The sequence below is a fragment of the Nicrophorus vespilloides genome, unplaced genomic scaffold (assembly GCF_001412225.1).
Source record: "Nicrophorus vespilloides isolate i.1.1-1 unplaced genomic scaffold, Nicve_v1.0, whole genome shotgun sequence".
Lineage (NCBI taxonomy): Eukaryota > Metazoa > Arthropoda > Insecta > Coleoptera > Silphidae > Nicrophorus > Nicrophorus vespilloides.
The window spans coordinates 140,831-167,163 of record NW_017098206.1 but is presented as its reverse complement, the minus strand read 5'-3'; the positions used below and the strand labels follow the sequence as shown (position 1 = coordinate 167,163).

Sequence of the window (26,333 nt, the reverse complement as noted above, 5' to 3'; positions counted from 1 at the left end):
AATTGTTTTTTTCTAATTTCTAAGAAAGCATGTCAAACAATTTTTGTTTTTTTTTTCAAATGAACAATTGTTTTTTTGAATTTCTATGAAAGCATGTAAAAAAAAAATTGTGTTTTGTTTCTAATGAATAATTGTTTTTTGAATTTCTATGAAAGCATGTCAAACAACTTTTGTTTTGTTATCATGCGCAATTGATTCTCAAGATTCTCATTAAAACAAATATGTATTTATTTACATAATTTTTGTTTTATTGCTAAGAAGCAATTGTTTTCAGGATTTCTATTATATTAATTAAATAATTTCCTTTTAGACATTTTCGACAATTTTGTTTATTTTTAGCAATTGTTTGTCTCGATTTGTATTAAAATATGTATTTGTTAGTCATTTATTTTGACTTTTTAAGGCAATTTTTGTTTTGTTTGTAACGTGCAATTGTATTTTATTTTGTTCATGGAGTTCTGCAATTTCGTTCCGACCGTTGGGTTTAATAGCATGTAGAGTAAAAAGATCAATCGAAATGCATAATGAGTGCAGGAAACGCGAGAAATGCGACGAAATGGCAACAATTATAAATGTTGCCGTTTCGTCCGCAGTGCGGATCGAAACTAATGCAGAAAACAGACCTTCAACAATTTTTTTTTTTCAATTTATTTACGTAATTGAGTGTACTGAATGTGGGTTGGCCATAATTCTCCAACCCTTTTTTTTTCAACACAATACAAAACAACACACACATATACAAAGCCGATACAGCCTATAAATATTTCCGCATCGGCGCAGCCGTCGCGACGCTCCATTCGAAATATGTATAAGTATTATAAACGGCGTCAGCGTCGGCCGTTCCCATCCTGCGGCGACGCTTCCGAATTCCGTCCAGAAACGGATCAAAGCCGGTCATCAATCGATTCAATCCCATCGAAAGAAAAACGGGAAAGAAAAGAGAAAAAAAACAAAAGACGTAAAGGAAAACAACGGGCGACGCAAAGCAAACTTTAAGGGGAGAAAAATAATTGAAGAAATAAAGAAACAAGTACGACGCGAGCGTATATGTTTATATATAGACGAAAGGATAATTGATGTTCGGATTGGAAAAGCGATGAGCGCGTGACTTATTTATTTAGCGTGGTCGCAATGAGCGGGACAGGAGCGACGGACGAACAGGATTCGAGGAGCATCTTGGATGATCAGAGGGTGCCGACGTCGCGACGCCGACGCTTCGTCTCCTGCTTCAAGATCAGACTGAAGGCCATCCTCATGTTTCTGCTGCCAAAGAAAATCGCCGCTTTCTTCGAGCCGAAACGAGACGTCGTCAAAATCGAATCAGGTAACAAATTATGAGTATATTTATTTTGCTTTCACATACATAATTGTTGTCTCAACAAAATATTTTACAAAACTTTTCATACATTTTCTTGATCATTAAATCAATGAGAATGTAATGATACTTCAATAAAAACTCAGTTTTCATCCTCATAAATAATCAAAAACTCTTTAGGTTACGTACGAATTTTACTAATCTTCAAATTATTGTATTGAAAGTAAATTAAGTAAAACTAAATAGACAAGAGAAGTGCAACATTCTGGACTTATTAAATATATTTAATGTAGTCCAACATATTTACAACATAAGGATTGTCGGCATATCAAAATATACGTTGTCTCTATTTTTTAGTAAATTTAAGTTTTAATTAATTTATAGTACAGTAATCAGACCAATAAATTTATTTTTTTCTTAATAAATATAATATTTGAAATAAATTGAAAATAATATACTAAATGTCTAGTCAATGAAAAATTGCAATTTATTATGTTTGTTATCTACTGTAGTACAGTTTGAAAAGTTCTAAATAAAGTAAATATTAATTGAACAAAATAAGAATGTATTTATTCAAAATTATTTTTTCTACATAATTGATCGTTTTATGTTGTCTGTATATAGACACGTTCCTTTATGTGCGGTTTGTTCTTGTATGTCTTCAATTCTTCAATTTGTCCAGTTACAAACAGTTCGTTATATTGGCGGAACAAATTACCCGCACTATACAAGCTATAGCTTCATTTGCACATTGATGTCTTTTCAATGATTAATTTTCAATAATTGGATTGATTTTGAGGAATATAAAATACTAATTAGATTTTTATTTACTTATTAAAAATACATCATAATAAAATAATATTTCATTAAAAACTTTAATTTATTACATTGTTTTCTGTCTATTCATGTTGTTACCTAATTACAATAATTATAGTGCATATACTCTGGAGAATGCAACTTTTATAGATTACTTTTTTCATCAATTTAATTAACTAATTAGGTGTTTTAAGAAACAAAGCAATTACTTAATCACAAAATATAATTTAAACATATTTATTCATCAAAACATTGACCAAAGGGCAAGATCTCATTATAATTCAAGTTGATAATATCAAAATTCATAATTGTGATATTGTTATTTTTATTGCTTTTCCTGACGTAATTTATGTCAGCGTATAGAAATTATTTACATATTTTAAATAAAATAATATTAAAGTAAAAATAATTATGATAGGTTTTGTTATGCAGGAAAGTGTCCAATAAAAATATAGGTTTTTTAATATTATTGATATGAACATGTAATCAATGTTAATAAGTTGCTTTAATAACTTTTTCTCTTCATGATGCTTTAATATTGGTTTGGCAACAAAATATTTTCAGTATTCACAAATAGATAGTGTTTATGTTTGTGTTATTATATTTTCATTTAGTCATTTGAAAGATGTGCCTTTCAGCTTTCTTTAGAAGACAATTGTGTGTAATCTATACCGATGTTAGTTTAGGGCCAATTTTAACAAGAGTGCAAAAAAGAATTTGTTTAAAAAATCATTTTTCGACAGCTTCCACTCAAAGAAAATCAAAGTTTTAATTGAATTGTATCGTCATATTAATCAAACAATTGGTAAATCGAGTTCTACCAAAACAATGCAAATCCTCACACAACTTTAGTAACTCGTGGAAAATTATTGATGCTTGGTTGGGAAGTGATGTCGCATCCCCCATTTAGCTCTGACCTTGTTCCACCAGATTACCATTTATTTCGAAGTTCGAAAAATCCTTTGAATGGTAAAACTTTCACTAATTATGATGACTTGAAATCGCACTTGGTTCAGTGTTATGCTGAATAATTAAGTTGCCAGAAAGATAGCAAAAGGAAAAAATGAAAATTATTATATAATTGATTAGTTTTATTTCATACTAAAAAAACCAAAATTGTCGATTTTATATTATTTTAAGTGAATTATTTTAAAATAAGATAACTGAAATTATATTTTAATAAATATGAAAAGTTTAAAGAGACTTTGGGTATATTTTTTGAATTTAAAATATAATATTTCCAATAATAAAATTTTCATTAATTAATTCTCTATTCTTTATTTTTTTTTGTAATATAACGTTTTATCGTAGTATAACGAATTTGCATTTTTTATCTTTATCCAGAACTATATTAAATATTCATTTTGTCTGGATCATTGAGTTATATTTGGAGAACAAAATTTAAATTAAAATTGCTTTTTAGTAATTAATTAAACCTCTATAAAATGTAACTACGGTGGATGCGCCTGGCAATTAAACTGAAAACAAATAAAACCGTAACAAGTTTAAGGTCACTTATACCGCATAGATAATTAAAAAAAACGTTCAATCCAATTAGTTTCACACAATGTGGAAATAATCGATGTTCAATTAAGAATGAAAAAGTAATTAAAATCATTTGTAACAGTTTTTTCATTGCTTCTCCTGTCTTGATTAGGATTCCCTTTACGACGCTCTTTTTGTTTAATTAGATTTCTATTGTTTTCTTGGTATCCTTGATTTTTAGCACCCTCCGTTCCAGTTAATTGAATAACGTCGCAGCTAATTCTGTCCTTCACGTTTCAGCCATAAAATCAGCAATTCTCATCCAAAGATGGTACAGATTGCATCGGGCCTCATTGGAGCTGAGGAAACGTTACACTTGGACGATTTTCCAGAGGATCGAATATTCCAGCGAACATCATCAGATCCAGGTAAAATGCAAATGCAAATTGGTTAGAATTCAACAAACAAAAAATAATTGCACAGAAAAATGAAAGCATTATGGAATTTGATGAGTTTCGTGGAAAATTGCTCGTTATATTTTTCAATTACGGAATTGAAATGGGGAAGGCTTTTGTTGTACTCTTTTTTTTTGGTGTGTGTGTAATTTTGTTTCGTTGTTGCTAGGTACCGCGTTTCCTGGCGCGCTTTGTTACTTTTTAATATAATCAATGATCCTACGTCCTACGTTCTGCCAGGATACGACGCGCCAAAAGGTTAAGCAGACCGCCGTTCGTGAACCCACGAAATGATCACGACCCATTTATTATTCATTCATTTATCATTATCCATTATTTCAGGCGTAATTACGATTTTTCATGCTTCCGCTTTCATCACAATCACCACTTTGCTTCTTGACATTAACAATGACAAATGACGAGGAAACAAATTTCATTCGAAATTGCTTACTGAATACTTGATTATTATTCGAATGAAAAAAACTATAATCAATATTAATTCAAATTTAATTCAATTCAAGATAAGTTACATTTGATTTAGTTATGTCACATTGTGTTACTTTTTATTTGAAGTGATGCTCAATTAGTTAGTTTTGATGAAACAGTGATTTTTAAAATCATAACATTGTAAAACAGTTAAATATATAATGTCATGATGATATCAAACTACGTCACAATGACTTTAGGTTTATGTTCTTACGACGTCGCAGATCGACGTCATAGTGACATTAGGTTTTCTTAATCGATGAACGTCAATATTCTTGGAGAAATAAAAAGAACTATTACGTCGATATGTCACAATGACATTACGTTTACGCTATCTTGAGGTCGATGAACGTCAATTTCTTTGAACAATAATAATAATTATGTCACTATGACGTCGATGTCACAATGACATTAGGTTTACGTCATCGTGACGTCAATAAACATCAATATTTTTTGAGCAATAATAAAAAATATTTCATTATGACATTACGTCATTGTGATTTCAAAAAAGTCAATATTTTTCGAGCAATAATATGAATTATGTCACCATGACGTCAATCTATGTCATAATGCTATTAGGTTTATGTCATCGCGACGAATATGAACGTCCTAAGAATATGGGCAATAATAGGAATAATGTCACTATTACGTCGATCTATGTCACAATGACATTAGGATCGTGACGTCATAAAAACGTCAATATTCTTCGAGCATTAATAATAATTATGTCATGACGATACAATGACATTAGGTTTACGTCGTCGTGACTTAAATAAAGTCAATATTCTTCAAGCATTAATAAGAATTATGTTACAATGACAATAGCAATAAAATAAATCGAAATATTTTATGAATCAAGAGTTAATTAAAAAAAACAAGTTAAAAATTTGATTGAAATATTTTTTTATGTAATGTGGACTGATTATTTACAATGTGAATGAAATCTTGTTTTAGGTTTACAACTTTTACCGATGTCTTCTGAACAACATTCCGATCGTCAAACAACTTGCCGAGACCAGAGTGGAGAACGCGTCGATAGGTGAGATAAAACTAATAATTAGATTCGATTTATTTTTTGTTTGTACTTAGATCTGCTCAACATGAAGATGTGGAACGATGCAGAGGCGCAAATCCGCGCCGATAAGAAGTACAAGGGAATCCACGTAAACTTCCCAATGCGGAAGGCGGACCTGCACAACCTGATTCAACACTTCAACGATCGCAAAGTGAGTTTGTCCTTGTTGGGGAATAGAGGGGAAATCGATAGGCCTCAAAGCGCGTGGGTCTTCGTTAAATACATTAAATCGCATTAACTATCATCACTTCCCAGAAGAAGTTTCTTATTTAAACAGAATTTACATTTATAGAAGCCGAAATTGCACGCTTGCTATGTCGCCAAGATCCTGATCGAAGCTGTATTCCATCTGAGGAAACTGCCCAATATTAATGTACTTCACATGAACGTCTCACAAGAATTCACAGTGTGCGGTGATATTCACGGACAACTCGATGATTTACTCCTTATCCTGCAAAAGGTTTTTGTTTCAGTTCATTTTTCAACAATCCATCTTATATTAATATTATTTGTTTTAATATAGAACGGTTTACCGTCGCAGGAGAATCCTTACATCTTCAACGGAGATTTTGTGGATCGCGGTAAATGCGGTTTAGAAGTCCTTCTAATACTTCTCTCCTGTTTACTGGTATTCCCCGAGGGAATGTACTTGAATCGAGGAAATCACGAAGATTTGGCCGTCAACGAGCGGTGAGAAGCATAACCTTAATTCCATTACATTTCATTACATGTATTGCAGATACGGATTCTACGCGGAAGTCGAACTAAAATACCGGGTAAGAGATCACATTTTTTTATTTCCACAATTCTCACTCACCGAAACCCAAAGTAATCGGAAACAAATTGATCGTCGTTACCAATAGCGACACAACAGCAATCTGTTCAAATTATTCGAGGAATTATACAGATGGTTGCCCTTAGCAACTGTCATCGATGATCGAATATTCGTGGCGCATGGTGGGATTTCCGATCGCACCGAGCTCGGCATCATCAGGAATGCCAACAGGTCCAGGGTAAATCAATTTGACAGTTCGCTGTGAACCTAACTTAACTTTTTATTTAATCCGATTTAGTTCGATTCCATTTTGAGACCATCGGAAATGAGCCAAGAGGATATGTCCGAAGAGGATAAGAAGATTTTCAACGATGAATGGACACAGGTAAATTCAAAAATTTTCCAAAAAAGAAATTATGAATTATCAAAAGAATATATTGTAGGTCAGGGATTTGTTGTGGAGTGATCCAGCTTCTACAGATGGTTGTGCTGCCAATAAGATCAGAGGTGCGGGAACGTTCTTCGGTGCGGACGTTACCGAAGAGTTCCTCCTTCAGAACGATTTCGATCTGCTGATCAGATCGCATGAATGCAAGGCGGATGGGTTCGAGATTACACATCGGAACAAAGTACGATATCCATTACAAAATACCTGAATCCGGATCTGTAACATATTCACCTGCAGATTACACAAATTACAGGTAGCTTCAAACTTTGGATTCGCTCCAAAGGGTGGCGCGGTATCGAATATTTCATTTAAGCACGTGCAGATGGCTCGAAGAATTAAATCAAATTCGAAATTTGACGATACAAAATGAAGAACAAATTCAAAAAAGTAATTAATTTTAAAAGTACACGATAAACAATGACTGATAAAATAAATTTATTGATCAGAAAATTGTCAATATTGACCAATCATACATGATATTGCGCAAATGAAAAGAAACATGAATTTCATATCTTTAAATAATATCTGATCTAAAATAACTTAGAATATTAATTATTTTTAAATCATAACATAACATTTATAAAACTAAGTTACATAATTTAAGAAATGTCTCTTCTTGTTATGTTGTTTGGGTTGCCTAGAATGAATATTATAAAATATTTTTATCTAAACTAAATTAAGTTATTAATTTAATTAAATTTTCAAAATATTATTATTTAATCACTTTAATTAAAACATAAACAAATGAATAGTAAATGCATTGATAACTGAATCTGAGGTTTGGTTATACTTGTATAGATGTCGCCTCTTGTCCGAAATTCTATTGAAATTTAAAATTTGAATCATATATATATTTGGTTTCCTTGTTTCTTAGTTGATAACGATATTCTCGGCCTCAAATTACTACTCAGTGGGTTCGAACAGAGGAGCTTACTTGAAAATCTTCGGTTCGGACTTGAAGTACAAGGTGGTGCAATTCAACGCGAGCCGCGCGAAGAGACTTACCTTCCGTGAGAGGATCGATGTCGTCGAAGCTTCGGCCATCAGAGAATTGTACAGACACATCGAGATCAACAGGACGAAGCTTCTGGTCGCCTTCAACAAATTCGATCCTGATAACGACGGTATAAACATACGATATCTTACACGAAACTTGCAAAGTTGTACTTCAATTATTACAATTATGTTACAATAGATTAGATAAGATATCTTCGTCATGGATACTACGTCATTGATAAGTTAATCGGCTTTAGTAACAATAAATTAGCTATGGTAGTCATGGAATCTACTCCATTGACTAAGCTTTAGTAGTTCATGGAAAATGTAAATAAGTTGTGATAGTAATGGATATTTGAGAAATATTTACTTTCATTTAGTAAATTAAAGTTATTGTTATTGTTTAGGTGTTATTAGCTTGAAGGATTGGTGCAGCTGCATGGAAAAAACGACGGGATTATCGTTGCCATGGCGATTGTTACGAGAAAAACTTGTTACGCAGGACGAGAGAAGTGAGATGATTCTCTACAACTCGACGTTTTCCAAGTACAAATACTCGTTGAGCGTAAGTTGAAACACCAATGATTGACATTGTCATATTTACTAGTTAATCTTGTTAATTTTAGAATAATGGTGAAGGTGTTATGGACATTTTATACGATAACAAAGTAAGATTGCAGAAAATCTTTCGAATCATCGACAAAGACAATGCAGGTAACACCAACTAACATAACATATACGAAATCTAACTTATCTTAATCTGTCAAAAACGAAACCTAACCTAACTTAAACTGACATAAACAAAACCTTACCTAGCTTAATCTAATATAAACAAAACTTAACCTAACTTAATCTGACATAAATAAAACCACACCTTACTTAATCTAGCAACGTAACCCACGTTATAATAACCTAAAATAAAATAATTTTTGTACATCTTCTTGTTAAGGTTACATTTGTTTGGAGAAGTTGCTGGATGCGTGCAATGCCATCAACGAGAGGTTACCGAATGCGGTGAGCACCGGTGATCTGGATGCGTTTTTCAATTTGATGGATACTAATAAGGATGGAGGCATCGATCTGAATGAATTCCTGGAGACTTTCAGGATAGCCAATGCAGGATCATCGACGAAAGGTGAATTACCTGAAGTCGTTGGTCACGTTGATCTGGACCAAGTGGACATCGTGGAATCTCCGTATTCCGATGAAGTCGAAATTTAAATTTGGAATCACAGAATTAAGTCTTTTTAAGTATATAAAGTCTACAAGTCAATGGGCCAATTATACCAAATATTATCTTTACCTTTATTAATTCATATTTATATATACAATATAGTGAACTATTCAATTATATTATACTAAATACATAATATGATATTATTAAGCGAAATAAGTGATTTTGGTATGTAAATTCTAAATAAATCAAATAGCCTAGCCTAATATAACTAAATCTAAGCTTACTTAACCTAATATAAGTTTTCATAAGCTAACTAAATGTCAAATAATTTTATCTAAGCTAAGTAAATGTTTAAATCTAAATTAATTATAATGTGATATATTAATTATCTTTAAGTTTAATTTTAAGTTAAGATTATTGAATAATAGGAGAAATTAAAGGAAGCGAACCGTTCGGAGAGAAAAAAAGAAAGCGAGGAGAAACAATGATGCCATCATTTGGTGCGATGTTCCACAACGCTGAAAAATAATAATGGTAGATTAGCGGATCATTAAGAAACCTTTAATTCCATTCCTGAATCCTCTTCCGTTATCCGTGCTCCTTTTCTGAACGGGATTTCCCATGAATTCCGTATGCAAAAGAACAAAATTGATGAGGAAACTCGGACAGTGGGAATCGGCGGGTTCCGATGGCGATGCTTTCTAAATCATTTACCATTTACAATCAAAGGTGGAGATGATGGTAGGAGGATCCGGACGAAGAGAAGAAGCTTTGTGAATGGTTACATCGTTTCTTCCGCGAACCGAGGACATGAATATTCACGTTCGCATTGTTCCGTTTATTTGGGTTGGAAACGTTGGCTTGGTTTTATGGAAATTATTAATTGCCGAGAAAAGCGGTAGTGTTTTCGTTTTTGTTTGTTGTTGTTAAACGACGTTAATTTCAATCGGACCTGCGGCAATCCACATAACAATGCAATTCCGAATATGAAACGGCGGTAACGAACTGCAGCTTTATTGAGCAAGCAGACTACGGAATGGAATGGTGTGGAGAGAAGAACAAAAAAAATAATCGAGGAAGTCTTCGTTTATCCATTGTTGCACAAGGCGCAATCCGATTCGATTGTTCTTCGATGTGCACGCGTTTCTCTTTCTCCTCAACTCGTTGCATTATTCAACGATGTTCCGATCTCAAAACGAAAAAGCATATTCGCATGAGGAAACCTTTGCAAAAAAACTATACATTATTAAGACATAATCGAATGATAATTACAATAGCAGATTGAATAGGTTAGGTTATCACACAGTATCCTTTCCAGGTGTAGTCCCTTTCAAAGGTACTCTCCTTTAGAAAAATGATATTTAAGTAAGATGACGGGCGACTTAGCCGAATGGTTAAGTCGCCCTATCCACGAGCTAGTGGGCGCAGGTTCAAATCCTGGTCAAGCCAGGCCCTTTGTGAGCCCCTCGGTGCTTGCAGCAATAGGGCCATCGTTCATCACAGATGGATAGTGAACTGAATGAGGTTCAGCATATGGACCTTCAGCCAAGTCGATGGACAATGACAGTATTAAGGATAGCAGCAGATTCACAGTGAAAGGAAATACTGGTATACTACGGAAGTTAACCTACAGGACCACAGCCAACCTACAAATAAAAAATCATCATAATGGTAACTATCCACCGGGAAAGACTACCTACGTAATGTCAACCGCGATCTTAAATTTACACAATGTTCACATTGATGAACAGATTGTGAATAAAATTATACGACATAAAAAAGTTAGATAACATGGTTTCATAATTACAGTCAATTAACATGAAAAACTTATAAAAACATTTCTTGTAACATTTTGTTAAATTAAATAACTTGCAGCATTATAAAAAATGAAAACTCTAAACATTGTTGTTTCATGCTACATTTACTGAGATAACATAAGCTTAATTTGGGTTTAAATCAAGTACACATTTACAAATTACATAATTATTAGAGAGATTATTATTATTCAAGCCTATTGGACAATATGCGATAAATAATTACAATGTCTATTGGGACAATACATCGCAGATACGAGATTAATTCTCACACAATAAATAAAAACAAAATACCTGGCTATTTTTATAATTTTGGAAATAGATTAATTCCCAAAACATTAATTGTAATCATTTCTATTTAAAATTAATTAAATTATCAAGGTTTAAAGTGAAATAAATTAAAATTTAGGTATCTCAATTTCAGTATGTCTCCTACATCGTTTGTTTCACATTGCTTACTATAGCTTTTTCATGACACATTTTTTGTTTCGTTCATATAGACTTAATTATTTAAAGAAAAAATGAAATTTGGAAGACAATTTTTAATTAATTTTATTTCTATTATTATAATAATTATAACTAATTGAAGTTTTTGATCTGTCAATTTTTTTTGAGAAATTGAATTAATCTAGTACAGTAAATCCTGTTTTTGTGCGGTAGATAGGGACCGTATAAAAAAAATCTCATTGTACATATGAAGAAATTTTCATAGTGCACATACGTAATTCACTGCTATTCGTGTTAATCCAAAACGCGCATCTTCTTGCGATGAATTGGTTAAAAACCGACTAACAGCATCGTTTGAGCACGCTGTACATATCCACACTTTGAAAACATTACACTGGTACCAACCCCGTTGGAATTGGTTGGATTTTATATACCCCATAAAAAAAACCGTAAAAAAGGACCGCAGATTCTACTGTATAAATTTACTTATTTTTTGTTGTACTTTACTTTAAAAATAAGATATGTTGTTATTGAATATTACGTTTTAATATAAATAAATGGAATCTAAATTTATACAAACTTCTTTATTTTCATTCATTCGATTATTTCAAAATGAAATTTTAAGTACAAAAATATAATTTGGAGATTGAATAGGTTTCGCAGTTCTGTTTCAGCTACTCCTTCAAATATGACATCTTATCTAAAAAACAAAGGATATTCGAGGTTAGATTTTTAATAATTATATTCAATTAGAAATTAATTATTTAATATAACAATATCTTAAATTAAATAACTTATCTTGATTACACAACTTTAATTTGGGTTTAAATTAAGAACTCAATTATATACTTGCTTTTATTTGCTTAAAAGCTTATTTTCAGTCTTTCTTTTTTATTTTTAACAGCTTTTTCACTAAACTTTTTTTTCATAAACAAAACTATGAAATGTTTATTTTAATTATAACATTTTTCATTATTCAAAGAAAAATATTTAATTATTTTTAGCTATAATATTATTATAATAGGGAGATTATCAATCGACCTTGTTTATCTATCAAATTTTGTTTGTTTTTAGAGAAAATGAATCAATTTAGAAATGTTGTAGATTCATTTTTTTTCTATTATGTCATAGTATATTTAATTTACAATATTAATTAAATCTAATGGCGTAGACATTTGCTTTCTGGTAAACTTCATAATGGAAGTTTTTACAATTATATTCTTCTGTTGTTGGTTGTTGGTTGGCTACCGTCTTGTAGGTTAACTTCAGTAGTATATTGATGCTCTGCGATTCCACTATTCCCTTTCACTGTGTATCTGCTGCTATCCTTAACACTGTCATTGTCGATCGACTTGGCTGAAGGTCCATATGCTCTTTCATTTGACTGTCCATTGATGAACACACAAATTTTTGTTTGGCTTTGAGGATCGGACGTTGGTTCGTATAGGATTTTAGTGATTATTATTAAATAAGTTATAATCGTTCATATTAAATATTTCATAGAATTTACATTTTTTTTTTCGCTTTTATTATTCATTCACAACCTGCCAACATATCTGGCTATAAGTTGAATGTTTTTGGCCAAGACAGAAAAAAAAAGAAAATAAAAACAGAAAAACAAAATAAAGGCATGAAGCGGAACGATTTCCCATCGGCAATCTTCTTAAGAATTTACATCGAATGTAAAAATGATTATCATGATTTGTAAGTTATATAAACTGTCACATTTTCTTATTCAAAAACGAAATATAAATAATAAAGAATGCAATTGTTTTGTCTTTTTGATAAACAATAATTGCAATAGTCAATCGTTTGCTGGAAAACAAATGAAGTTTTGTTGTGTCACCTAACAGCAAACCGCGTCGATATAATTGATCCCCTTGCAACACACACGAAGGCGATTAACGTTTAATTAGGAATTACGTGCGTTAAACGGAAAGCACAAAGGTGTCGTTTTGATAATGGAAGGAGGAAGGTTAGGATATCTTAACTCGTGGAATTATTCAACCAATTTATTTTTATTTTTTTTCATCTCTGTCTCTCTTTCTCTCTATTTCCTAAGCAATTATCCGTAATAAGTGTTAACATAAGAATATTCGTTAAACATTTATAATGAGCTATTGCGATTGCGACACCGACGGAAATGTACAATTTACTTGGCAACACGATATTCGTGACACGACGGACGACTTCCGCGTCGACGAAGAAAGACGGGAATCTTTCAGAGTTTTCTGGGCATCTGCGAACGTCGAAAAACTCGAGACATTTCCACACACCTGCATTTCCCGAATTACCAGAGAAAAAATAATTTGTTAATCATAGGGTTTCTTCATTGCTACCATTCGTCGCGTGGAATGTTGTGACGATTGAAAGGGAATTAATAATAACCACTAATTGATACCAATTTGGCGGTGAAACGTAGGTAAACACCCGAGGCACTCGAAAGCTTTCGCTCATTTTTTGTTTCGTTGATCATTTGTTTTTGTCGAATGCTAATGTTGAAAATACGGCAGACATCGGGGGTGGCTCTGAACGATAAATAAATGAATCGCCATTACGTAATTAAGGGGGTGAACACGTCGATACGTTTCCAGGCTCAATAAATTAGACTTAATCAGGGGCGTTTAGCATTGAATAATGGAGAGATGCCCGTCGGCGTCTTCTTCTTCTTCGGCGTGCCTTATTTCTTTTTTTTACTTTAACTCCTTCGGACACCTGCCAAAAGCTACATTGTTTCGTCATCATCATCATCATAATCATCATCGCCGCCTAAAACAAAAGAACGGAGTTCCAGATATTTCACCTGCTTAGAAAATGTATAGGTTTGTGTGTGTTTTTTTTGTGGTTGCGTGGATTAGAGGCATTTCGTTTACATAAAATTCCCATAAAGCGAAAGTAATTTTCGGACACAATGCAAAAATTATGCACGCGGAAAGATTAAATTCATAGCAGTTCGCTTTTCAGTAAATTTCTTTTTTTATTTTTCTGTTCGTTACGGTTCACCTCGTTCGGCGGATTTCTTTTTAAAGGAATCGATTGTTCCTCTCCGATCGATAAATCCGCTTCCTGTCATCACTTTACGTCAGATTCACCTGTCAACAAGGAACGCCAAATTTTTGTTTTGTCATCTGTTCACCTGTTTATTATAATTTTTACATTTTAAAAATTCTAATCCATGTAACTTTGATCTTAAACTAAAAATCTATTATTTATATTAATTTTTACAAAAGAACAACTTTTTTTTGTCAACCTTCACCTGTTTCTTCTATTTTTTTTTAAATTTTTGAAATTCTAATCCGTGCTACTTTAATATTAAACAAGAAATCTATTATTTATATGAAAATAAAACTTTTTTTGTCATTCTTCACTTGTTTATTGATTTTTACATTTATAATCTATGTAAATTTGATATTAATCTAAAAATACGTTCTTTATATTCATTTTTGCAAAAAAACATTTTTGTCATCATTCAAATAATTATTCTAATATCTCAACAAAACATTGATATTAAACAAAAAACAAAGATTTGTATACAATTTTATATCTAAAAGTAAAAAGTTTATGAATATAAATTAGTCTCAATAAGCAAGAAAATATATTTAAAAACTAAAAAAAAGTGAAATTATAAGATAATTTTTACAAAATCTGTACTTTTTTTTAGCAATCTATTTTACAAAACAATAAGCTGAATTGGTACATGAAAAATAAGAGAAGTCAAGCGTTTCATCCACTAATATAAAATAACAGTTTAAAATTCATTGAAATGTATGAATAAGTGATAATAATATGTCGGTTTTCTCACATTCGGACAATCAATTGTAATGATTTAACGGATCTAATTACGCAAAGTGAAACAAAGCGGAAACGGATAAAAGAAAAAAGTAGCCATAAACGAGGTAAGAAAAAGCTGAGAGCGTTTCGGAATTACAAATTGAAATATCATAAAAATTTCATGCACTTTACATTTATAATGGGTTCTTTATATAAGTTTCCATTATACTTTTATTATAACTTTTTTTTATTTCTTGTTCTTCGTTTCGGCTGCTAGTCATTCTTTCGCTGCTCGCGGTAGTCGTCCTTTTTTTTTGTTTACTTAAATATTTATAACCGGAAGGAAGGAGTCGACCTCTATATAAATATAAACGAGTCCCAGTTTAATTGAATTTAAAGTGTGTGTGTGATATAAATACAATGGGAGAAGACCGTTCGTCGGAAAAAGGATGGGACCATCATCGTCGCAACAACACCCGATCGCATCAATCTTCCTCACAGTCGTCTCGTTTTGCTCTTCTCTTTTTGTTTCTTCTCTGTCCTCCACCTGCTCGATATCCGTCATAATCACCGAAATATCCGTACACTTTTCCTTATACAACATACACACACACTTTATTTATTTTTTATGTATGCATACAGTGTATCAACCGTTATTTTCTAATCACGATGCTATAATTACCTAATTCATATTCATATTTCATCCGACACGTATTTACTTAATAGAACGCTTGCCGCACGAAACGCCTTTCAGCTTACCATGTGCTCTTTTTAATTGGAATCATTATTCGATCATTCACATATTAAAGTCAACTTAACATTTAACCGTGTCACATTTCATTTGGAATTAGATTTCCTGCTTGAACGATCCAATTGCGCGGAAAATTTTATTCATGACATTTGACATTGACTTTTGCAATTATTTGAGTTTTGACAATACTTGCAAACTATTTTTTATATACTTCTAATTGAAGTATTTATTAGATAATTTGTATATAAAAGTGAATTACAATAAATGAACAGTGTTTTTTATGTTTAACATGTGCTTCAATTACAATAATTGTTATCTAATATCACATCACATTTAAAACAATGTTTTCTGATATAAAATCAAATTTCATTTTGAAACGTCAATGTCATTTGTATGTCATCTGACATACTGAGAAGTTACTGAATCAAAATTAATTTGAAATTTGAAACATTAATTTTCACATTTATCACTTGTCATAAACTTTTTCTACGTAATCTTATAATTAGAATATTAATTAGATAATTTAATGTGATAATTAAAGTGAAGTTTATATTGAATTAACAGTAAATTTTATAATTTATTTTTAACATTTGCTTTAATTGGAATAATTATTTCCTAATTCCTGTATTAAATCTAATATTCAATTTTACATTAAAAAAATATTTTCTGATTACAAATCAAGTTACATTTTGAAACGTCAATGTCAGATTGATAAGTTATCTGACATTGACATTTAACAAATTAATTAAATAAACTTCTAATTGGAGTCTTTATTATATAATGACTACTTTAAACTTAAGTTTAATTAAAAACAGTATAATATTAAAATTTCTAATTTATAGTTAACGTGCATTTACTAATAATAATTTTCGATTTAAACGAAAAATTACATGTGATATATTATTTAAAATACAATATTTTCAATTGTCAGCTGGTATTGACATTTCACAAATATTTAAGCTAATACTAGTCACACCTTTATTCGCATATCCCAATTGGAATCTTTATTACATAATTTCTATGTTAAGTTAAGTGTATTTAATTTAATCGGAATAATTATTTAATAATTCCTGTATTAAATCTAACATTTAATTTCATATCTAATTTAAAACAATATTTTTTGTTTCAAAATCAAGTTACAATTTGAAACTTCAATGTCTCATTTGTCATATGAAATTGACGTTTTACAAATACTTTATCTTTGAACTGTTTTTTTTACTAACTCTTTTATATAATACCTTTATTATATTTGTGTATTAACGTGAATTTTACACTAATTCCTGTGTTAAAAATAATATTGAATGTAGTTTAAATAATATTTGCTGATTCAAAATTAAGTTACGAATGAAACGTCAATATCAGGAATATTCTAAATTTGATATTAATTTTTTATATAATTTTCTAATTTATTTTTTTTAATAGATAATTATTATGTTAAAATTAAGTTTACATGAAAATATGAAATTTTACAATGAAAAATAGACTTTAAAATTGGATTGCGTCTTATCTAATATTCGTCTCATAAATTGGGGATGGGAATGGTCCGAAAAATACGGTACTTGAATTATATTTGTTTACTAATTCCTGTATAAAAGTTAATATTTAATATTACTTATAATGTAAAACCTGATTCACAATCAATTTGTGAATTTGTGAAAGTACCACATATGGTTGAAATTTAATAAAAAAAATATAAGTGACTTAATTCTAATGTGTTTTTAAAGAAATCCGAACATTTTTTTATATTAACTATGTTCAGGTAACAAAGGATTAAAACATTAATGTCATCTGACATTGACGTTTCAGATCAGTAACGTGTAAATCTGTAATTAACTTTTTAAAATGCAAATTGATTTTGAAATAGAAAATATTGTTTTAAAAATATTATAGGTTCTACATTAACCACAAATTGATTCCAATCAGTGGAAGTACAATTAGATAATAAATATCATAATTAAAAGATTTGTTAACTTAACTTCATATTTAACAAAAATACGTTTTATTTGAAACAATATATCTTTGTTACGAATTAAGTTGTTTGGAAAATAATAAAACACTAGTTAATATTAACATTAAAATGTTGAATAAAAGTTACTTTCAAATTTATTTTCTTTTTCAAATGTGCCAAAAAACAAAATTCTAATTAAAATATATTTTTTTATGTCGTGTAATTTTATTTACAATCTGTTCATCAATGTGAACATTGAGTAAATTTAAGATTGCGGTTGACATTAAATGGATAATCTTTCCCGGTGGATAGTTACCATTATGATGTTTTTTTTAATTTGTAGGTTGGCTATCGTCTTGTAGGTTAAATTCAGTAGTATATTGATGCTATGCGATTTCACTATTTTCTTTGACTGTGAATATGCTGCTATTCTTAATACTGTCATTGTCCATCGATTTGGCTGAAGGTTCATATGCTGAACCTCATTCATTTCACTGTCCATCTGTGATGAACGATGGTCCTATTGCTGCAAGCACCGACAGAGCTCACAAAGGGCCTGGCTTTACCAGGATTTGACCACTGGCATGTCGGTTTTGCGACTTAAAACTTCGGCTATTAGTCGCCCTTAATTAAAATATAAATAATTATTTGTTGGTTAATATTTGCTGTCAGAACTATCTTTTTATCTTATTTTTCATTTATGAAAATACAAGAATTTATAGAGATAATTATTTGATATCTTAAGAACAAGTGTCGTGCAGCGTCGTCTTCGATTATTATTATGTCTTCTTTGCCCGTCCTCGAATGCGATGCTTCGTTGCTTTTTTTTCTTCTGTTTGTTTCTCGTTTGTTCGTCTTATTATTATTATTTGGTGAGGAGTTAAAGAGTTAACAGAGGCATAAAGAATTGGAACTCCCTTCTTTATTTTCATTTTTTTTGGTTATTGTACAGTCCGGTTGGTTGTCAGCCGACGGAATTTTATATTAATAATTTTGACACAGGTTCGTTGGGTATTTTATTAAATCTGAGTAGCCTTATTAGTTCGTTATCTAGATACGACGTAGCTGCCGGCCGATGCCGTCCGTGCAGAAGAGGATGGAAACTGAGCAAAGCGATGAGTGGAAGAGAAAGAGATGAAGATATGTTAGAGCGCAGCGGGAAGTCTGAATCCTCCACCTCCTCCTCCTTTTACTTCTTCTTCTTCGCATCATCGGCGGATGCTTCTGCAGCAGCTCGATGGACCTTCATCAGATCCTCTTCCAGTCGGTTGGGCGATGCGCCTCGCTCTTACAGTTCGACCCCGCTACTGTTCTAACATTCTTCTCTTCTCATCCTCATTCTCCAATTCTATCTTTTTCTCTCTCTGACCATTCGCATTCCATCGCAACGAGATGAAACAACTTTGGAAGTGCGTTCCTTTTCACTCCCGACTTTTCTACCATTTACCCATCACCATTACCATTCCACCGAGGTGTTTGTTTTAGGTGTTTCAGAAAGCGTTCTTCTTCGTCTCATCTTCCATTGCCGTTGCTCTTACTGTTGTTTTTCTTTTTTTAGTTAACTTATTTTTCGTAATACTAATAATAATAATGATCGGTTATGAGCTGGGCAGCGTGAGAAAATATTATATACCATGACCGAAACGTATTACGACGATGATCTGCGCTCTCTCGATGCTTGCGTGTTCTCTTCTCTCCTCTCCGCAAATTGACCTTTAGCTTTGGGCACGAGCAACCACTATATTATATTATTATTATTGCTTATAACTTGAGTTTTGTAAAAGCCAGAGTTCTTATTTTGTCCACTCTCACATACACAAATTTTGTCTGAAACAATTAGAATAATTCGGTTGAGATTTCGTTACTAATTAATATATAATAATAGTTATTGCAACAAACATAATACAAACTTAACAACATAATAAGAAAAAAAACTAATTTGAATTTCTGCAGACCAGAGAGACCTGCCCTGTTACTAATTATTTTACATATAAAACATATAAAAAAACTTATTTTCTACTAATTAATTTTTTTCTAATTAACAAACTAAATGTCTTCAACTTGAATCCAAAATAAAAGGAATTTAATATTAAATATGAAATGTATTCGATTTAAAAAAAAATGGATCTACAAAAACTTTAGGTTTTAATTGTTTTCTTCTTACATTTCCAACATTTCTTTGTAGTAAATAAACAAACATAATAATTATACAAATTGATTCGTTATTTTTTCGAAATAAATTTTAATATTGAGAACCCTTGATTTCTCTCAAAATAAATTCAATTTAGATCTAAATTATTTTACAAAAGGTTATTATATAATTTTCATTTTACAAAATAATCTTATAATTATATTATTTTATTTTGAACAGTCTTCATTTTTTCTAAATCTTTCATATATTTTTTTTCAATATTTCCCTACAATTTGATACAAATTGAAGTTTAGCTGTACCTCGCATAATGCGGCTTCGATTGGTCCGGATTTTCTATAGTAAATATTTCAAAATTGATCTTTTAGTTTATATTAGTTTTTCCCACCAAAACCTTTCTAAAAGTTAAACTTTAGACGTGCCCATTTGCAAATTGCCCCACTAAACAATCAAGTTTATTTATCTGATGTTTATGTTTAAGTGATTTTAAAGTTCTCCAATAGTCCGGTTTCAAACAGTGAGTGTATTTTGAAATAATGTATGGTATTACTTACAAATTATTGTGTAAAGATAATATCTAAACTATTTATTGATAATAGTCAATATTTAAAACTAAATCGTTGCGATTCTTTCCCATTATTATCCTTGTATTTATATATTTTCGATAAACGTTTTGAAGTCTAATTAAGGTCAATCGTGAAATTGTATACTTCCTCGAAAGTGAACATTAAAACAAGAAAAGAAAGGTTTGAAGTAGAAGGATTAGCTGCGGCACTAATTTTATTTTAGTCGAAGACGGATCGAAGCAGGTGTACTTGTATTAACTGTTCCTCCCTCTCTCCAGACGATGATGAAACAATGGGTTGGCAGCCCTGGACCCAGGTGATATCAAGGCTCGCGCTAATTTGTGAGGAGGTGAAAATAACAGGTCGATTATCATATCTTCATCATCGCATAGAAAACAACGCGTTATTATAATAATTTTTATGTTTCTTTTTTTCTATAGCCGATTCAAAGTCAACACACGCCTGCCGATTATTTATTACACTACCAATTCGATATTGTTGGTGGTGGATGTTTTTTTTTCTCCATCTGTACACACGATGATTTCCCATCTATTATATAATCATCATCATGCTCGATACGCTGCTCGCTCGGTACTTAGGCCCACCGAAACCGCTCATTTCATACAAATCCCTGCAATCCGATCTCCCTTCAACCAGTATAATTTACCGCACAAATTTATTACCAGTTTAAGTGTATAAGTTTGTAATATTGTTTGTTTACAGGTAATTGAGTTAATTGGTATTTCCATTCATAGAAACACAATTTTTCTAAACATCTTATTTTTTTCCAGAAAAATGTTACCAACCTACAAAAATCAAAATGTTACTCATCATTTTCACTAATACAAATGAAATTACAAACTAGCAACAAAATTCTAAGGTTGATTTTTTTTTTATTTATATTAAATTTTCTTTTAATAAACTTTTATATTATTTTCTTATATAATTTGTCCAATCACAATAAATCATCCAAATTTATTACATGGTAAGTTGATAATTTTATCTAGTGTTCTTTAATTATTATATCAGTGAATACACCTTGGCATTTGTTTTTAAACACTCTTTTATTCACATATGTTATAGCAGCGTTTCTCAACCTATTATATTTGTTTGTAGTTATTTTTTGTACCAATTTTTCGCTTTGACATAAGGTGACAGCTGTCATTTAACTTTTTTTATATAATAATATTTATTAGTCACAATGCGACCAAAGGAGTATGGATTCAATCTTTTTGCTCAAACTTTTTATTATTTTTCTTTTTATTAAAATGTATTTCTTTTCTTTCTATCTATCCCTGTTATATACAAAAAGTTTATAACAGGTAGTGATTTTTATTTAATACAAACAATTTAAAAAAACACATTTTCAACAGTTTAATTTAAATTAATAGAGGCAGTTTTATTTTTATTTTTATTGATTCTTTTATTCGCATACTTTTCAAAATCATCTTTTTTTTCGTTCAATATCTTTCAAATAGTACATTTCATTAATACCGGTGATTGCCACCGGTCAATACCGTCAATCAAATTCCCGACGTTCGAAATCCCGACGTTTGAAATGCCGACTGTATCGAAATCCCGACAACTATAATCCCGACTATATCAAAATCTCGACTATATTAAAATCCCGACTATATCGAAAATGTCTACAATAATATTTTAAAATTATTTCGGAGCGTAATCTTTTAAATTGTTATTATTAATAAATAATAACAATTAATAATCTAATTGTATTTGAGATTATTTAATTAAAAATGTTATTGTAAAAATGTTCGATATAGTCGGGATTTTGATACACTCGGGATTTTTATGTAGTCGGGATTATGGCTGTCGAGATTTTGATATAGTCGGGATTTCGATACAGTCGGGATTTCGAATGTCGGGATTTCAATAGACGGTCTTTCGGTTGTCGGGCTTGCTATATAGACCCCGTTAATAAAGTACAATAAAAACAAAAAAGGTTGGTAACATGTAATGAATTTTATTTTCTAATACCAACAATTTAAAAACAAAACAAACTATAAATAAAATCAATAAAAAACAGCTGTGCTTTTGTCTTCATTTACTCTTTTGTTCATATACTTATTAAGTAAATCTCGTTTTCTTTTTTTACTTATGTTGTTCTTGTTTTTATTAAAACTTATCTTTTTTATTTGGTAAATACATTTTCGTTCGTCGATTCGCTTTTGCATGTAACGAGCGAACAAATTCGAAACGCTGCTTTTCACATCGATTACGGCTTGGCCGGTTGCGTTCCGATGCCTTCCTTCCTTCACCTTCTTTCTTCGGTCGTCGTCTCCTCCACCTCTTCTACCACACAGTTCGGTTTCTTTGTGAAAGGATTCCCTTACCAAATATCAGAGATGTATACAATAAGAGTATACATTTTAATATATTAAAAAAAATGTAGAAAAAGCAGGAAAAATGTACAAAATTGTAGAAAGAAACTGAACGAATAAATAAGAATAAGGGTTTGATTTAATATCATGCATGGAATTACACTGTATTATTTTTTAATTATTGGAAATTAATTTATAATTTCAAACAAAAATGTTACTTGTTTGTTTTTAAGTATTTACTAAATTGTATACAAATTAAATAAGAAAATGTTAATATTTGATAGAATGTTAAAAACATTTCTAATTAATTAAAAAATAATAGGTTTATGTACTAAAGTGTACATATATCTATATTATCTCGTCATAAAAGAAGCGTTACTTTTTTGCTGTTTATTTTTTTTTTACTTGAATCAATTCAAATCACCAAGTCTATCCAGTAACATATGTTAATTATCGGGGGTGGCCAGACTTTTTGCAGCAAGAGCCGCACCTAAACTTTTTGGTATAATAATTTTTAAAAAATCTCAATTATAATATAAAATATATATAATATTTGTGTTTTGTTGTAACTCAACTAGCCATAACAAGACTCTTGAAGAGCGAGCCATAGTTTGGCCACCATTGTTATATATATTATATACTTAACTTCTTGAAGCATTACATGGGATGACTAGAATCACACTATTTTTTTTTGACATTTGCTGCATGGTGGGACAACAGCGATTCCACTAAAAAAGTTAATTATGGAGAATTAGAAAGGCAACAACATATCTACATTTTCAAAAATAGACAGAAACTTGATGCAATTCTTATAAAAGTTATAAACACGTTTTGTATTCTTTATGTTATTTTGAAATTTAGGTGGGATTGTAATAGTCACTATTTATTCGGTATTTTTTTCTTATTATTAAAATAAAATAGAATTTAATTTGTTTTTTTAAAGCTTTATATCTTACTTATGAATTTCGAAATTATCTTACTTATTACGTATCTTACCTCACTTTATCATGGTTTCTACTTTTATATATGTTAAAATCCGTATTACTAACAGCATAAATTTGAAAAAATAAATAAAAATAAACAAAATACTTACTTAGAAATAATTTTTAATGTAAACATTAGAATTATTTAATAAAAAAAGTCAAAAAAACAAATGCAACAAAACAGATAGTACATCTTCCAAAAATATTATATTTTATTAAAGAAATTATCAATTTTTGTTTGGACAGTTAATTTTTTGATCACTGGATATCTCCTTGTAACAAGTTAGAGCTTTTAGAATTTTGTTCGTAAGTCCGGGAAGTTGTAAGTTGTGAGAATATTACTTTTTTTATTTGACTCATAATAAAAGTATAATCATTGATTTTGAAACTTTTAAAAGGAAAAATAAATAACTACTGTTTACAGCTATTATTTTCCTTTTATTATTCTTGACAGAAATCGAACGTCCTAACGTCCTGTTATTTGCGTCTGCTTGGATTTTGTATGAATAACTTACATTTGAATCCAACTTTGTTGCATTTACTTCGCCTGCGTAATTATTTCGTCGTCGTTCGACGTAACGAAATTACAGGCTGCGACGGCTATTCTTAAGCGACGATGAAGACGACGACTAAAGAACAAATGGAGACAAGGACAAAACCGTAGAACGGTCGAAAGAGACATACACGCATGCAGATGTCGAAGAAATCCAAACACTTCCATATGGTTTCCCTCGCTCATCCCGTTTCCAACTCGCTCCTCCAACATCATGCATATTATTTACATTTACCTACAAATTACCGACACACATAACAAACATTTCATTACACGCTTTTTACCCTCCTCACCCATTCCTCTTTCTTATTTATTCCGTTTCTTGTTTCACCGTTTCCTTCTTTATATGCATTTTTTTCGGCGTTCCATATTTTCGGTGGTCCGCACCCCGCAATTTCGATTTCGGTCGTTAAAGACGGACAATAAACACTCTCCAACTGCAACAGAAAGAAGAGGTATACACTCACTCACATATACTCCATAAAAAATAAACAATATAAACAGTCTCATTATACTTTATTATTATACTTATCCGGAGGTTCGTCCTTTTTTTTCCTCTCTACCGGACAGATTAAGCTCTATAAAATGCGAGTAATTATGAACCTCCTGATCCGCCCTCTTTTTCTCTCTCCTCGTTTTTAACGTAAAAGGTCCGAAATTAAAAATCTCCACCCGTTGCATGTCTCGGATCTCTCTCTCAATTCAATTCCATATGCTCGAATATATATAAAAGTATATATTATTTTTTTTTTTTGAAGAAAGTTCGACAGGAATATATTTCTACCCAATTTTTTCTCATAATTAACTTTTAAAGGAAATATTTATATACAATGGAAACAACGAGAAAGTTATTTTTATTCAAATATAATCATATATTATTTTTATTTTTTTTATGGATTTGTCAAAATCAATTTTTTGTATAAAATATATTTTTTTTAATTTAAAAAAGAATTCATTAAAAAACCTACCATTTCATAAAAACTATTTCAATAAAAATCATACATTAATTTGAAAAAAATATATATATAAATTTGTTTTGTTCTTGTTTATAAATTTGTAATTAATCTTGATAAATGGATGTAATAAGTTAGAAATGTTAATAAATATTGTAACGTTGTAAACTTCTCTCCTGAGAAGAGCTGAAAGAAAAGGAGTTTTTTCTCTGAGAAAAAGGAAGTCATTCATAAATTCATGCTAAATGATTGCATTTGGCAGATTGTAAATAATAAATTTATTATAAAAAAATGATAGATTAAGAATATTATTTTATAAATTTATAATAATTCTTGAGCTATTTTTTTAATAATTTTCAAAAGTACGGTCTTAGTCTTTGAAAATATGTCCTTTAGCAAATAATATTACAAGGAAAATAATCAAATATTACAGATTACTTTTAAAAATGACTGACAAAAAAAGAAACTTACACAATAAAAATGATAAGAATATATCATACATTACTTTTATAAGTAGGTTTACATACATACTATACATACAGATTTGAAAATATATTATTGTATTTAAATTAATTATGTTAATTTGAAAAAAAAATATAATACTCAATTATTAAAAATATAATAACAAAATTTATTGCAACACTAAAAAAAATATAAAAATAAAACCTTAATACAATAATAAAAAAAATAACATAGAAATTTAATTGTTGCAAAGGACTATTGAGAGATACAATTATATTTTTAAAGTTTTATTAGGAAACTTTATAACAAAATATTTATTTTAGGATTCAATTTCTTTTACATTTGTCTCAATCAGCAATTCCAATAGTTAGCCATAAAATTAATTAGTAATGTAAATTCAAATTGTTTTAAAATCTAAGAATTATCAAAAAGAAAATTATATAATAAAGTGTGTAGTAAATATGCTGATTATTTAATTTGAAGAAATGTGATACAAATTGCAGATATTTGAAGTTGATGATGATGGTAATGAAAGTATATCTTTTTTTTCAATGGCGAAGCATCTGTTT

General features: G+C 30.3%; 1 protein-coding gene across 1 annotated transcript; it reads left to right on the top strand.

The window, feature by feature from the left end:
* Window positions 1-811: 811 nt before the first annotated feature.
* Window positions 812-9,132, top strand: LOC108561907 (serine/threonine-protein phosphatase rdgC). The gene is made up of 14 exons (XM_017920025.1): window positions 812-1,324; window positions 3,917-4,044; window positions 5,512-5,596; window positions 5,647-5,783; window positions 5,925-6,092; window positions 6,156-6,322; window positions 6,372-6,408; window positions 6,496-6,645; window positions 6,706-6,792; window positions 6,851-7,036; window positions 7,730-7,979; window positions 8,259-8,416; window positions 8,478-8,565; window positions 8,801-9,132. Exons 1-14 carry the CDS (start codon window positions 1,132-1,134, stop codon window positions 9,070-9,072), a joined length of 2,106 nt encoding a protein of 701 aa, XP_017775514.1. The 5' UTR covers window positions 812-1,131; the 3' UTR covers window positions 9,073-9,132.
* The last annotated feature ends 17,201 nt before the right edge of the window (window positions 9,133-26,333 follow it).

Bases quoted from the DNA above. Each gene is read 5' to 3' on its own strand.
- LOC108561907 (XM_017920025.1), top strand. From the start codon at position 1,132: ATGAGCGGGACAGGAGCGACGGACGAACAGGATTCGAGGAGCATCTTG. The intron at 5,597-5,646 runs GTGAGATAAAAC...GTTTGTACTTAG, and splicing joins AGTGGAGAACGCGTCGATAG to ATCTGCTCAACATGAAGATG. The intron at 5,784-5,924 runs GTGAGTTTGTCC...TTACATTTATAG, and splicing joins AACACTTCAACGATCGCAAA to AAGCCGAAATTGCACGCTTG.